General features: G+C 46.7%; 1 protein-coding gene across 1 annotated transcript in view; it reads right to left on the bottom strand.

Annotated features, from left to right (window-relative positions):
* adgrl1a (adhesion G protein-coupled receptor L1a) overlaps positions 1-16236 on the bottom strand; it is a 236538-nt gene that overhangs the window by 116384 nt on the left and 103918 nt on the right. The window contains exon 2 of the mRNA XM_090193898.1: positions 8489-8652. Coding sequence (XP_090050024.1) covers positions 8489-8612 — 124 coding nt within the window. The 5' untranslated portion in view covers positions 8613-8652. The remainder of the gene's footprint in view (positions 1-8488; positions 8653-16236) is intronic.

Consider the following 16236-nt stretch of genomic DNA (forward strand, 5'->3'; position numbering starts at 1 on the left):
TCACACATGGTGTCCAGGGCACAACTGGGGGCAGAAGGTGGTCTATAGCAAGCGGCAAAGGTGAGAGACTTGTTTCTGGAAAGGTTCATTTTTAGAAGTAGAAGCTCAAATTGTTTGGGTACAGACCTGGATAGTAAGACAGAAAGAACTATGCAGGTTATCTTTGCAGTAAATTGCAACACCGCCCCCTTTGGCAGTTCTATCTTGTCAGAAAATGTTATAGTTAGGATTGGAAATTTCAAGGTTTTTGGTGGTCTAAGCCAGGATTCAGACACGGCTAGGACATCCGGATTGGTGGAGTATGCTAGGGCAGTGAATAAAACACATTTAGGGAGGAGTTATGTGGATTATGTGGATATATTGAAGCAACATCTCAAGACATCAGTCAGGAAGTTAAAGCTTGGTCGCAAATGGGTCTTCCAAATGGACAATGACCCCAAGCATACTTCCAAATTTGTGGCAAAATAGCTTAAGGACAACAAAGTCAAGGTATTGGAGTGGCCATCACAATCCCATAGAAAATTTGACTCAGTTACACCAGCTCTGGCAGGAGGAATGGGCCAAAATTATTGTGGGAAGCTTGTGGAAGGCTACCAGAAATGTTTGAACCAAGTTAAACAATTTAAAGGCAGTGCTACCAAATACTAATTGAGTGTATATAAACTTCTGACCCACTGGGAATGTGATGAAAGAAATGAACGCTGAAATAAATCACTCTCTCTATTATTATTCTGACATTCTTAAAATAAAGTGGTGATCCTAACTGACCGAATACAGGGAATTTATACTAGGATTAAATGTCAGGAATTGTGAAAATCTGAGTTTAAATGTATTTGGCTAAGGTGTATGTAAACTTCGGACTTCAACTGTATACAGTGTTGGACCGATGTAGAAATGGTTAAAGTACAAAAGGGAAAATAAATAAATATGGGTTGCATTTACAATGTTATTTGTTCTTCACTGGTTGACCTTTTCTTGTGGCAACAGGTCACAAATCTTGTTGCTGTGATGGCACACTGTGGTATTTCACCCAGTAGATATGGGAGTTTATCAAAATTGGGTTTGTTTTCAAATTCTTTGTGGATCTGTGTAATCTGAGGGAAATAAGTGTCTCTAATATGGTCATACATTTGGCAGGAGGTTATGAAGTGCAGCTGACGGGGGCGTCGGTGCTGAGGGGTCCGAGACTGAGGAGGAATTCTTGGACCATTTGAGCGAGGAGTGGTTGGCAGTGGAGAGGGACGAAAGAGTTTGAAGGGGTTGGAGTGTGGAGCAAGACAGTCGCTTTGAGGAGCGTGTGACCCTTCAGGCACCATGCTTTGCGGTTACACGTACTGTGTCTCCGGTACGCATCCACAGCCCGGTGCGTGGATTGTGCCGGCTCAGCACTCCTGGTCTCCAGTGCGTCTCTTCGGCCCAGGATATCCTGCGCCGGCTCTGCGCACTGTGTCTCCGATGCGCCTTCCCAGCCCAATGCGTCCTGTGCCAGCGCCCCGGCTATTGCTGGGCTCCATGCACAAAGCCTCCAGTGAGGATCCATGGCACGAAGCCTCCAGTGATGATCCATGGCCCGAAGCCTCCAGTGATGATCCATGGCCCAAAGCCTCCAGTGATGATCCATGGCACGAAGCATCCAGTGATGATCCATGGCCCGAAGCCTCCAGTGATGATCCATGGCACGAAGCCTCCAGTGATGATCCATGGCCCGATGCCTCCAGTGATGATTCATGGCACGAAGCCTCCAGTGATGATCCATGGCCCGAAGCCTCCAGTGATGATCCATGGCCCGGAGCCTGCAGTGATGATCCATGGCCCGGAGCCTGCAGTGATGATCCATGGCCTGGAGCCTGCAGTGATGATCCATGGCCCGGAGCATGCAGTGATGATCCATAGCATGAAACCTCCAGTGATGATCCATGGCTCGAAGCCTCCAGTGATGATCCATGGCCCGAAGCCTCCAGTGATGATCCATGGCACGAAGCCTCCAGTGATGATCCATGGCCCGAAGCCTCCAGTGATAATCCATGGCCCGAAGCCTTCAGTGATGATCCATGGCACGAAGCCTCCAATGATGATCCATGGCCCGAAGCCTTCAGTGATGATCCATGGCCCGAAGCCTCCAGTGATGATCCAAGGTCCGGAGTCTCCAGCGATGGTCTGCACTCTAGAGTCTCCAGCGACGGTCTGCACTCCAGAGTCTCCAGCGACGGTCTGCGGTCCAAAGCCTCCAGTGACGGTCGGCGATCCAGAGCCTCCAGCGACGGTCTGCAGCCTAGAGCCTCCAGCAGGGGTTCCCAGTCCAGAGCCTCCTGCGATGATCTACGGTCCGGAGTCCCCAGCGACGATCTACGGCCCGGGGCCTCCGGCAACGATCTACGGTCCGGAGTCTCCGGCGACGATCCATGGTCCGGAGCCTCCGGCAATGATCCACGGTCCCGAGCATCCGGCGGCGATCCACAGTCCGGTTCCTCCGGCGACGATCCACAGTCCGGTTCCTCCGGCGACAATCTACGGTCCGGTTCCACGGAAGCTTGCGATGAAGAGGACACGCACTTCCTAATTTTACTTTTCAATTGAACATACTTCTTTTCGTATGAAATATTATAGTTTATTTACATTTTAAGGTACCTGAGGATTAAATAGAAATGTAGTTTGACTTCTTTTAACAAAGTTGAACGAGTGGATTACTGATATCGATGGCGCCAACTAAACAGACTTTTTGGGATACAAAGAAAGATTTTATCTAACAAAATGAACATGTAGCATGTTGTAGTTGGGACCCTTTGGATTGCAAACAGAGGAAGATTTTCAAAAAGTAAGCGATTATTTAATTGCTATTTGTGATTTTATGAATCCTGTGCTGGTTGAAAAATATGTTGATGTGAGGCGCCGTCCTCAAACAATTGCATAGTATACTTTTGCTGTAAAGCCTATTGTAAATCAGAAAAATCAGTTAGATTAACAAAAATGTAAGCTTTTAACCAATATAAGATACTTGTATGTTCATAAATGTTTAATATTACGATTATTTATTTGAATTGCGCGCCCTCCAATTTCACTGGATGTTGTTGACAGGTATCCCACTAGCGGGACGCCTAGCCTTAAGAAGGAAGGTTTGGGAATCGCTTCCTTTTAGGTGGTTGTAGAATTTAACGGCTTTCTTCTGGATTTCTCTCTCTTTCTCTTCATCCCTCCCTCTCTTCCCTACTCATCTCCGAATCTTACAGCGCCTAAAATTAACCTTTTGTTTTTTCTCTCTTTCTCTATCTTCCTCCACCATATTCCTCCCTCCCTCCCTCTCTGCTCTCAGTGTCCTAACTGAGAGCACACAGCTGTCCGTGTGGAAGGGTACTAACAGGACATCCCTCAACACCTCCCCTTTAGCTCTACCTCCCCCATCTTCCCCGCCACACACACACCCTGCAGCACCACTGTGGCCCAAACAGGTCACCTGCTGCTGGGGTTAAACCAGCTGGCACCCACCCACACACACATGCAGGCGGTGTGGGGACACACACACACACACACATGCAGGCGGTGTGGGGACACACACACACCCACACATGCAGGCGGTGTGGGGACACACACACACACAGGCGGTGCGGGGACACACACACACACATTCAGGCCTGTCCGGACACACACACACACACACACACACACACATGCAGGCGGTGCGGACACACACACACACAAACACATGCAGGCGGTGCGGACACACACACACACACACACACACACACACACACACACACACATGCAGGTGGTGCGGACACACACACACACACACACACACACACACACACACACACATGCAGGCGGTGCGGTGACACACACACACATGCAGGCGGTGCGGACACACACACACACACATGCAGGCGGTGCGGACACACACACACACACATGCAGGCGGTGCGGTGACACACACACACACATGCAGGCGGTGCGGGGATACACACACACATGCAGGCGGTGCGGGGACACACACACACACAAGCAGGCGGTGCGGGGACACACACACACACACACATGCAGGTGGTGCGGGGACACACACACACACACACATGCAGGCGGTGCGGGGACACACACACACACATGCAGGCGGTGCGGGGACACACACACACACACATGCAGGCGGTGCGGGGACACACACACACACATGCAGGCGGTGCGGACACACACACACACACAAGCAGGCGGTGCGGGGACACACACACACACACACATGCAGGTGGTGCGGACACACACACATGCAGGCGGTGCGGGGACACACACACACACACACATGCAGGCGGTGCGGGGACACACACACATGCAGGCGGTGCGGGGACACACACACACACACACACACACACCCATCACTCATTCATATATCCTTATGTACATATTCTTTATCCCCTTACACTGTGTACAAGACAGTAGTTTTGGAATTGTTAGTTAGATTACTTGTTGGTTATTACTGCATTGTCGGAACTAGAAGCACAAGCATTTCGCTACACTCGCATTAACATCTGCTAACCATGTGTATGTGACAAATAAAATTTGATTTGATTTGACACACACACAAGCAGGCGGTGCGGTGACACACACACACACACATGCAGGCGGTGAAGGGACACACACACGCACTCATGGCACATTGTGAGAGGTTCCACATATGGCACCATTACATGCAGGGATCCCCCTCACACACCATGACCAACAATCATGGACATTCATCTGGCCTTCATGGCCATGTACACCCGGCACAGCCAGAACAGGACTGGCCACTCCTCAGAGCCTGGTTCCTCTTCATAGGTTCCTTCCTTTCTAGGGAGTTTTTCCTAGCCATCCTGCTTCTACATCTGCATTGCTTGCTGTTTGGGATTTTAGGGTGGGTTTCTGTATAGCACTTTGTGACATCTGCTTGTAAAAATGGCTTTATAAAATAAAGTTGATTGATTGATTGATTACACACTGAGACAACAACTACCTGCATGGAAACAGGTTCTGCCTTACAAACAGGACAACGGAGCGGATCCCATGCAGCGACCCAAAAAACGACTCCGAAAAAGAGGGAAACGAGGCGGTCTTCTGGTCAGACTCCGGAGACGGGCACACCGTGCACCACTCCCTAGCATTCTTCTTGCCAATGTCCAGTCTCTTGACAACAAGGCTGATGAAATCCGAGCAAGGGTAGCATTCCAGAGGGACATCAGAGACTGTAACGTTCTTTGCTTCACGGAAACGTGGCTCACTGGAGAGACGCTATCCGAGGCGGTGCAGCCAACGGGTTTCTCCACGCATCGCGCAGACAGAAACAAACATCTTTCTGGTAAGAAGAGGGGCGGGGGCGTATGCCTTATGGCTCACGTGACATGGTGTGATGAAAGAAACATACAGGAACTCAAAATCCTTCTGTTCACCTGATTTAGAATTCCTCACAATCAAATGTAGACCGCATTATCTACCAAGAAAATTCTCTTCGATTATAATCACAGCCGTATATATCCCCCCCAAGCAGACACATCGATGGCTCTGAATGAACTTTATTTGACTCTTTGCAAACTGGAAACCATTTATCCGGAGGCTGCATTCATTGTAGCTGGGGTTTTAACAAGGCTAATCTGAAAACAAGACTCCCTAAATTTTATCAGCATATCGATTGCGCAACCAGGGGTGGAAAGACGTTGGATCATTGTTACTCTAACTTCCGCGACACATATAAGGCCCTGCCCCGCCCCCCTTTCGGAAAAGCTGACCACGACTCCATTTTGTTGATCCCTGCCTACAGACAGAAACTAAAACAAGAGGCTCCCACGCTGAGGTCTGTCCAACGCTGGTCCGACCAAGCTGACTCCACACTCCAAGACTGCTTCCATCACGTGGACTGGGACATGTTTCGTATTGCGTCAGACAACAACATTGACGAATACGCTGATTCGGTGTGCGAGTTCATTAGAACGTTGCGTTGAAGATTGAAGATTGCGTTGAAGATGTCGTTCCCATAGCAACAATTAAAACATTCCCTAACCAGAAACCGTGGATTGATGGCAGCATTCGCGTGAAACTGAAAGCGGGAACCAATGCTTTTAATCAGGGCAAGGTGTCTGGTAACATGACCGAATACAAACAGTGCAGCTATTCCCTCCGCAAGGCTATCAAACAAGCTAAGCGTCAGTACAGAGACAAAGTAGAATCTCAATTCAACGGCTCAGACACAAGAGGCATGTGGCAGGGTCTACAGTCAATCACGGACTACAGGAAGAAATCCAGCCCAGTCACGGACCAGGATGTCCTGCTCCCAGGCAGACTAAATAACTTTTTTGCCCGCTTTGAGGACAATACAGTGCCACTGACACGGCCCGCAACGAAAACATGCGGTCTCTCCTTCACTGCAGCCGAGGTGAGTAAGACATTTAAACGTGTTAACCCTCGCAAGGCTGCAGGCCCAGACGGCATCCCCAGCCGCGCCATCAGAGCATGCGCAGACCAGCTGGCCGGTGTGTTTACGGACATATTCAATCAATCCCTATACCAGTCTGCTGTTCCCACATGCTTCAAGAGGGCCACCATTGTTCCTGTTCCCAAGAAAGCTAAGGTAACTGAGCTAAACGACTACCGCCCCGTAGCACTCACTTCCGTCATCATGAAGTGCTTTGAGAGACTAGTCAAGGACCATATCACCTCCACCCTACCTGACACCCTAGACCCACTCCAATTTGCTTACCGCCCAAATCGGTCCACAGACGATGCAATCTCAACCACACTGCACACTGCCCTAACCCATCTGGACAAGAGGAATACCTATGTGAGAATGCTGTTCATCGACTACAGCTCGGCATTCAACACCATAGTACCCTCCAAGCTCGTCATCAAGCTCGAGACCCTGGGTCTCGACCCCACCCTGTGCAACTGGGTACTGGACTTCCTGACGGGCCGCCCCCAGGTGGTGAGGGTAGGCAACAACATCTCCTCCCCGCTGATCCTCAACACTGGGGCCCCACAAGGGTGCGTTCTGAGCCCTCTCCTGTACTCCCTGTTCACCCACGACTGCGTGGCCACGCACGCCTCCAACTCAATCATCAAGTTTGCGGACGACACAACAGTGGTAGGCTTGATTACCAACAACGACGAGACGGCCTACAGGGAGGAGGTGAGGGCCCTCGGAGTGTGGTGTCAGGAAAATAACCTCACACTCAACGTCAACAAAACTAAGGAGATGATTGTGGACTTCAGGAAACAGCAGAGGGAACACCCCCCTATCCACATCGATGGAACAGTAGTGGAGAGGGTAGCAAGTTTTAAGTTCCTCGGCATACACATCACAGACAAACTGAATTGGTCCACTCACACAGACAGCATTGTGAAGAAGGCGCAGCAGCGCCTCTTCAACCTCAGGAGGCTGAAGAAATTTGGCTTGTCACCAAAAGCACTCACAAACTTCTACAGGTGCACAATCGAGAGCATCCTGGCGGGCTGTATCACCGCCTGGTACGGCAACTGCTCCGCCCTCAACCGTAAGGCTCTCCAGAGGGTAGTGAGGTCTGCACAACGCATCACCGGGGACAAACTACCTGCCCTCCAGGACACCTATACCACCCGATGTCACAGGAAGGCCATAAAGATCATCAAGGACATCAACCACCCACACTGCCTGTTCACCCCGCTATCATCCAGAAGGCGAGGTCAGTACAGGTGCATCAAAGCTGGGACCGAGAGACTGAAAAACAGCTTCTATCTCAAGGCCATCAGACTGTTAAACAGCCACCACTAACATTGAGTGGCTGCTGCCAACACACTGACACTGACTCAACTCCAGCCACTTTAATAATGGGAATTGATCGGAAATTATGTAAATATATCACTAGCCACTTTAAACAATGCTACCTTATATAATGTTACTTACCCTACATTATTCATCTCATATGCATACGTATATACTGTACTCTATATCATCGACTGTATCCTTATGTAATGTATCACTAGCCACTTAAACTATGCCACTTTGTTTACATACTCATCTCATATGTATATACTGTACTCGATACCATCTACTGTATCTTGCCTATGCTGCTCTGTACCATCACTCATTCATATATCCTTATGTACATATTCTTTATCCCCTTACACTGTGTACAAGACAGTAGTTTTGGAATTGTTAGTTAGATTACTTGTTATTACTGCATTGTCGGAACTAGAAGCACAAGCATTTCGCTACACTCGCATTAACATCTGCTAACCATGTGTATGTGACAAATAAAATTAGATTTGATTTGATTTGACACACGACACTCCCACCTACAAGCTGCTTCATAAAACCTTCTTCATCCATGACCTCTGGCTTATTCAGCAAGCCAGTACCTTTTAACCTTCCTTCACATAGAGTCACCTTGTTATTCATATTCAATTATTATGAGAAGTAACAATCTGTCCACATACACACGCACACACAATGTAAACCCATTGGTACATTGACAGGATTGGGAGAATGCAGTGCAGTACCAACCTTGAGCAGAGGGGGCGATGAGCAGGGAGGTGACAGCACAGGTACACAGCAGCCAGAGTGACAGCGCCATGCTGGAGGGCGGGGTTAGAGGGAATTTGGGTGTGGTCAGCAGGCACAGGGTCATGGAGAGAGCTCCTCCCACTAACACCTCTATATGAGGTGATCTGACAGAGGAAGAGGAGGAGAGAGAGACAGAGACAGAGAGAGAGAGAGAAACAGACACACAGAGAGAGAGAGAGCGAGAGAGAGAGAGAGAGAGAGAGAGAGAGAGAGAGGAAGGTTAGTCAGACGAACAACCACTACGTTCTGATTTGTGATTTTCCTTTGAGTCACAGTTTCATGCAATCTTCTGAAAGAGAAGTAGTGTTGTTAGGGAGTCATTTCATTTACACAGTGAGGTAGATGCTTCCAGTTTTCCTAATCAGAAATGTGTGTGTAGCTGTAGTGTGAAAACAAGGGAAACAATGCTATGGTGGGTTCAGTTGAATTCCAGCCGCTATAGTTTCCTATCAGAGTTATTTGTAATCACACTGCAGAGATCTGTGTTGCAAGAACCAAAGGAGAGGAGGGGAGGGGAGGGGAAAGAAGAGGGAAGGGGAGAAGAGAGGATGAGGGAAAGAAGAGGGAAGGGGAGAGGAGGGGAGAGGAGATGAAAGAAGAGGGAAGGAGAGGAGAGGATAGGGGAAAGAAGAGAGAAGGGGAGAGGAGGGGAGATGAAAGAAGAGGGAAGGGGAGAGGAGAAGGGGAGAGGGAAGGGGAGTGGATGGGAGGCTCTCACTGTGGTGACCAGCTAGAATGCTTGTGCTACAGGGATCTGAAGGGTAGCCATTTTGTGCACACTGGCACACAACAGCTGTTCTGCTCCACCAACCAGAACCAGCTTATCACTCCACAGTGTCGGGATCTTTGATTGGATGAGACACGATATGTATGTGTGTGACTCTTAAGGGTGTCATGTAAATAAAAATAGTGTGTGTGTGTATGATTGTGTATGAGTGTGTGTGTGTGTGTGTGTGTGTGTGTTTATGTGTGTGTGTGTTTATGTGTGTGTGTGTGTGTGTGTGTTTATGTGTGTGTGTGTGTGCGTGTGTGCGACGGTGTGGACAGCGGTGACTCAGTCAGTAGTGCCGTAGGGGTCACACATCTCATTTGCCTAATGAAATAAATCACAATCTGTAACTTTTTCTCTCGTTTGTTGGTAGACTCTGCTACCTCCAGGGCTGAGAGGGAAGGGATGGAGACACACTGTATTATTAGAGCTAATACCACTCCTGCTGAGCCCGCTGATGGAACAGACCGATTGTGCTGTGTGTGTTTATGTGTGTGTGTGTGTGTGTGTGTTTATGTGTGTGTGTGTTTATGTGTGTGTGTGTGTGTGTGTGTGTGTGTGTGTGTGTGTGTGTGTGTGTGTGTGTGTGTGTGTGTACAGGCAACTGAGAGGATTTACTTTGATCCCTTAACCCTCTACTCCTCGATTGATCTTCCCAGAAGTGAAATATAGATTGCAGAAAAAGACAACAGCCTCAGTACACACACATCTACAGGAATACACACAGACATGTGCACATACATCGACAGGAATACACATGGACGTGTACGCCTTGTGCTGCTCTCAGGACTGCATGCTCTCTCCTGTGTGGACAGTCAAGATTGGCAGGTCAAGAGTGACTGGCTGACTTCCCCCCCCCCCCCCCCCCCCCCCCCCCCCCCCCCCCGCCCCCCCACATCATCAGTGATTCTGCTCTCCCTCCATCCCATCCCTCCAGCCCACCCCTCCCGCTGACCTTCTCTGATATTTACCCTCCTCTCCAGTGGCACAGCCGACCCAACACAGCCACCAACCTGTGTGTGTGTGTGTGTGTGTGTGTGTGTGTGTGTGTGTGTGTGTGTGTGTGTGTGTGTGTGTGTGTGTGTGTGCGTGTGCGTGTGCATGTGCATGTGCGTGTGTCTGTGCGTGACCCACTGTACGTGGGAGAGAGAACAAAAGAGAGAAAAGAACACTGAGCACAGAGCATGACAGAGGCTGTCCTCTAACCCCCCCACCCCACATTCTTCACAGAACAGCTGAGAGAACACACACAGAGAAAGCAGAAAACAAACAGCGATAGAACTGTCCCTGAGCCTTGAGTCAGCCCTCTCTCTCCCTCCCTCCCTCCCTGCCTCTCTTGCCCTCTCTGTCCCTCCCTCCCTCCCTCCCTCTCTTGCTCTCTCTGTCCCTCCCTCCCTCCCTCTCTTGCTCTCCCTCCCTCCCTCCCTCTCTTGCCCTATCTGTCCCTCCCTCCCTCTCGTGCTCTCTCTGTCCCTCCCTCCCTCCCTCCCTCCCTCCCTCCCTCCCTCCCTCCCTCCCTCCCTCCCTCCCTCTCTTGCTCCCTCTGTCCCTCCCTCCCTCCATCTCTCTCCATATTAATAAGGGTCCAGAACCTGGCCCCCTCCTGTGTGGAGGCCTTTTCTATTTCCTGCTGCCTTTTGTAGTTGGTAATAAGAAAAATCTGTCTTTCAACCAATCTCTTTTGATCCTGACTCCCACTGCACTCTCCACAATAGCTCTCCTGTGGTCCCTGCCCATAAGGTGAGAGAGATGGAGGGAAAGAGAAACAGAGATGGAAAGAGAGAGATATAGATAGAGTCAAGAGAGATGGAGGAAGAGAGAGACAGAGAGAGAGAGAGGAAAACGTGGGAAAGAGAAGAAGAGGATGAAGTGAGGTAAGAAAAACACCATGGTGATGAGAGGTACGAGAGTTCTAGAAAAAGAAAGAATAAGAAAAGAGGGGATGAAAGGGGGTGGGGAGGTAAGTAGAGGCTGGGTGATGGCGATGGGGGAATCTGTGGGGTGAGAGAGAGAGAGGCTGGGTGATGGCGATGGGGAATATGTGGGGTGAGAGAGAGAGAGAGAGCGAGAGAGAGAGAGAGAGAGAGGGTGGGTGGGTTGGGGGAGTTAGTCTTGGCAGTCTTCCTCTCCCCACTCTAAGGATGTAGACACCTGGGGCCATAGACTGACCTTTTGCTCCGTTCATATCCACTATTGTCATCACTGTTACGCTTCCAATGGAGACGAAGGGTGTAATATCTCTGAGTACACTGGAGACACTGGGAGAATGGTGCTCTGATTTAACTGGTCTGGGGGAGGGATGGAAGGGAGAGGGACAGAGAGGAAGGGGAGGGAAGCAGGAAGGAGAGAAGGGAGGGAGGAGTGATGGACAGATACAGACAGATGGACAGACCACTAAGAAGAGGAGCTGTGAGTCTGTGACTGTTTTGAACAAAGCCTCTCTCACGCTCTCATCTTGTATCTAATATAACCTCTCTCTCTCTTTCTCGCTCTCTCTCTCATCTTGTATCTAATAGAACCTCTCTCTCTCTCTTTCTCGCTCTCTCGCTCATCTTATATCTAATAGAACCCCCCCCCCCCTCTCTGTCATCTTGTATCTAATACAACCCCCCCTCTCTCTCATCTTGTATCTAATAGAACCTCTCTCTCTTTCTCGCTCTCTCTCTCATCTTGTATCTAATAGAACCTCTCTCACTCTTTCTCGCTCTCTCTCTCATCTTGTATCTAAAACAACCCCCCCTCTCTCTCATCTTGTATCTAATACAACCCCCCTCTCTCTCATCTTGTATCCAATACAACCCCTCTCTCTCTCTCTATCTCTCTCTCGCTCTCATCTTGTATCTAATAAAACCTCCCCCCCTACTCAAATCAATTCAATTCAAGGGGCTTTATTGGCATGGGAAACATATGTTAACATTGCCAAAGCAAGTGAAGTAGATAATAAACAAAAGATAAATTAACAATACAAAATTAACAGTAAACATTACACTCACAGAGTTCCCAAAAAATAAAGACATTACAAATGTCATATTATATATATACAGTGTTGGAATGATGTAGAAATGGTTAAAGTTCAACAGGGAAAATAAATAAGCATAAATATGGGTTGTATTTGCAATGGTATTTGTGCTTCACTGGTTGACCTTTTCTTGTGGCAACAGGTCACAAATCTTGCTGCTGTGATGGCTCACTGTGGTATTTCACCAAGTAGATATGGGAGTTTATCAAAATTGGGTTTGTTTTTGAATTCTTTGTGGATCTGTGTAATCTGAGGGAAATATGTGTCTCTAATATGGTCATACATTGGGCAGGTTAGGAAGTGCAGCTCAGTTTCCACCTCATTTTGTGGGCAGTGTGCACATAGCCTGTCTTCTCTTGAGAGCCATGTCTGCCTACGGCGGCCTTTCTCAATAGCAAGGCTATGCTCACTGAGTCTGTACATAGTCAAAGCTTTCCTTAAGTTTGGGTCAGTCACAGTGGTCAGGTATTCTGCCGCTGTGTACTCTCTGTTTAGGGCCAAATAGCATTCTAGTTTGCTCTGTTTTTTTGTTAATTCTTTCCAATGTGTCAAGTTATTATCTTTTAGTTTTCTCATGATTTGCTTGGGTCTAATTGTGCTGCTGTCCTGGGGCTCTGTGGGGTGTGTTTGTGTTTGTGAACAGAGCCCCAGGACCAATTTTAACCGCACACTTGTTGTTTGTGTACATGGATTTTATAATGTCGTATGTTTTACCCCCAACACCACTTTCCATCAATTTCTATAGAAGACCCTCATGCCAAATTGAGTCAAAGGCTTTTTTTAAATCAACAAAGCATGAGAAGACTTTGCCTTGTTTTTTTTTTGTTTGGTTGTCAATTAGGGTGTACAGGGTGAATACGTGGTCTGTCGTACGGTAATTTGGTAAAAAGCCAATTTGACATTTGCTCAGTACATTGTTTTCATTGAGGAAATGTACGAGTCTGCTGTTAATGATAATGCAGATGATTTTCCCAAGGTTACTGTTGACGCATATTCCGCGGTAGTTATTGGGGTCAAATTTGTCTCCACTTTTGTGGATTGGGGTGATCAGTCCTTGGTTCCAAATATTGGGGAAGATGCCAGAGCTAAGGATGATCTTAAAGAGTTTTAGTATAGCCAATTGTAATGTGTTGTCTGTATATTTGATCATTTCATTAAGGATACCATCAACACCACATGCCTTTTTGGGTTGGAGGGTTTTTATTTTGTCCTGTAACTCATTCAAGGTAATTGGAGAATCCAGTGGGTTCTGGTAGTCTTTAATAGTTGATTCTAAGATTTGTATTTGATCATGTATATGTTTTTGCTCTTTATTCTTTGTTATAGAGCCAAAAAGATTGGAGAAGTGGTTTACCCATACATCTCCATTTTGGATAGATAATTATTCGTGTTGTTGTTTGTTTAGTGTTTTCCAATTTTCCCAGAAGTGGTTAGAGTCTATAGATTCTTCAATTACGTTGAATTGATTTCTGACGTGCTGTTCCTTCTTTTTCCGTAGTGTATTTCTGTATTGTTTTAGTGATTCACCATAGTGAAGGCGTAGACTCAGGTCTCTATGTTTTTGGTTGGACAGGTTTCTCAATGTCTTTCTTAGATTTTTGCATTCTTCATCAAATCATTTGTCATTGTTCGTTTTCTTCGGTTTTCTATTTGAGATTTTTAGATTTGATAGGGAAGCTGAGAGGTCAAATATACTGTCAAATATACTCTCTCTCTCATCTTGTATCTAATAAAACCCCTCTGTCTCTCATCTTGTTTCTTATACAACCCCTCTGTCTCTCATCTTGTATCTAATACAACCCCTCTGTCTCTCTCTCTCATCTTGTATCTAATAAAACCCCTCTGTCTCTCTCTCATCTTGTTTCTTATACAACCCCTCTGTCTCTCATCTTGTTTCTTATACAACCCCTCTGTCTCTCATCTTGTATCTAATAAAACCCTCTCTCTCATCTTGTATATAATAAAACCCCTCTGTCTCTCATCTTGTATCTAATACAACCCCTCTGTCTCTCTCTCATCTTGTATCTAATACAACCCCTCTGTCTCTCATCTTGTATCTAATACAACCCCTCTGTCGCTCATCTTGTATATAATACAACCCCTCTGTCTCTCTCTCATCTGGTATCTAATAAAACCCCTCTGTCTCTCATCTTGTATCTAATACATCCCCTCTGTCTCTCATCTTGTATATAATACAACCCCTCTGTCTCTCATCTTGTATCTAATACAACCCCTCTGTCTCTCATCTTGTATATAATACAACCCCTCTGTCTCTCTCTCATCTGGTATCTAATAAAACCCCTCTGTCTCTCATCTTGTATATAATACAACCCCTCTGTCTCTCATCTTGTATCTAATACATCCCCTCTGTCTCTCATCTTGTATATAATACAACCCCTCTGTCTCTCATCTTGTATCTAATACAACCCCTCTGTCTCTCATCTTGTATATAATACAACCCCTCTGTCTCTCTCTCATCTGGTATCTAATAAAACCCCTCTGTCTCTCATCTTGTATATAATACAACCCCTCTGTCTCTCATCTTGTATCTAATACAACCCCTCTGTCTCTCATCTTGTATCTAATACAACCCCTCTGTCTCTCATCTGGTATCTAATAAAAACCCTCTGTCTCTCATATTGTATCTAATACAACCCCTCTGTCTCTCTCTCATCTGGTATCTAATAAAACCCCTCTGTCTCTCATCTTGTATATAATACAACCCCTCTGTCTCTCATCTTGTATCTAATACAACCCCTCTGTCTCTCATCTTGTATCTAATACAACCCCTCTGTCTCTCATCTGGTATCTAATAAAAACCCTCTGTCTCTCATATTGTATCTAATACAACCCCTCTGTCTCTCATCTTGTATCTAATACAACCCCTCTGTCTCTCATCTTGTATCTAATACAACCCCTCTGTCTCTCATCTGGTATCTAATAAAAACCCTCTGTCTCTCATATTGTATCTAATACAACCCCTCTGTCTCTCTCTCATCTTGTATCTAATTAAACCCTCTCCCTCTCATCTTGTATATAATACAACTCCTCTGTCTCTCATCTTGTATCTAATACAACCCCTCTGTCTCTCATCTTGTATCTAATACAACCCCTCTGTATCTCATCTTGTATCTAAAAAAAACCTATGTCTCTCATCTTGTATCTAATACAACACCTCTGTCTCTCATCTTGTATCTAATAAAACCTGTCTGTCTCTCGCTCATCTTGTATCTAATACTACCCCTCTCTCTCTCTCATCTTGTATCTAATACAACCCCCCTGTCTCTCTCTCATCTGGTATCTAATAAAACCCCTCTGTCTCTCAACTTGTATCTAATACAACCCCTCTGTCTCTCATCTTGTATCTAATAAAACCCCCTCTGTCTCTCTCTCATCTTGTATCTAATACAACCCCTCTGTCTCTCTCTCATCTGGTATCTAATAAAACCCCTCTGTCTCTCAACTTGTATCTAATACAACCCCTCTGTCTCTCATCTTGTATCTAATACAACCCCTCTGTCTCTCATCTTGTATCTAATAAAACCCCCTCTGTCTCTCTCTCATCTTGTATCTAATAAAACCGCTCTGTCTGTCTCTCTCTCATCTTGTATCTAATAAAACCCCTCTGTCTCTCTCTCATCTTGTATCTAATAAAACCCCTCTGTCTCTCTCTCATCTTGTATCTAATAAAACCCTCTGTCTCTCATCTTGTTTCTAATAAAACCCCTCTCTCTCTCTCTCATCTGGTATCTAATAAAACCCCTCTGTCTCTCTCTCATCTTGTATCTAATAAAACCCTCTGTCTCTCATCTTGTTTCTAATAAAACCCCTCTCTCTCATCTGGTATCTAATAAAACCCCTCTGTCTCTCTCTCATCTTGTATCTAATAAAACCCTCTGT

Source organism: Oncorhynchus mykiss, chromosome 12 (assembly GCF_057628025.1).
Source record: "Oncorhynchus mykiss isolate SJ-2025 chromosome 12, ASM5762802v1, whole genome shotgun sequence".
Taxonomy (NCBI): domain Eukaryota; kingdom Metazoa; phylum Chordata; class Actinopteri; order Salmoniformes; family Salmonidae; genus Oncorhynchus; species Oncorhynchus mykiss.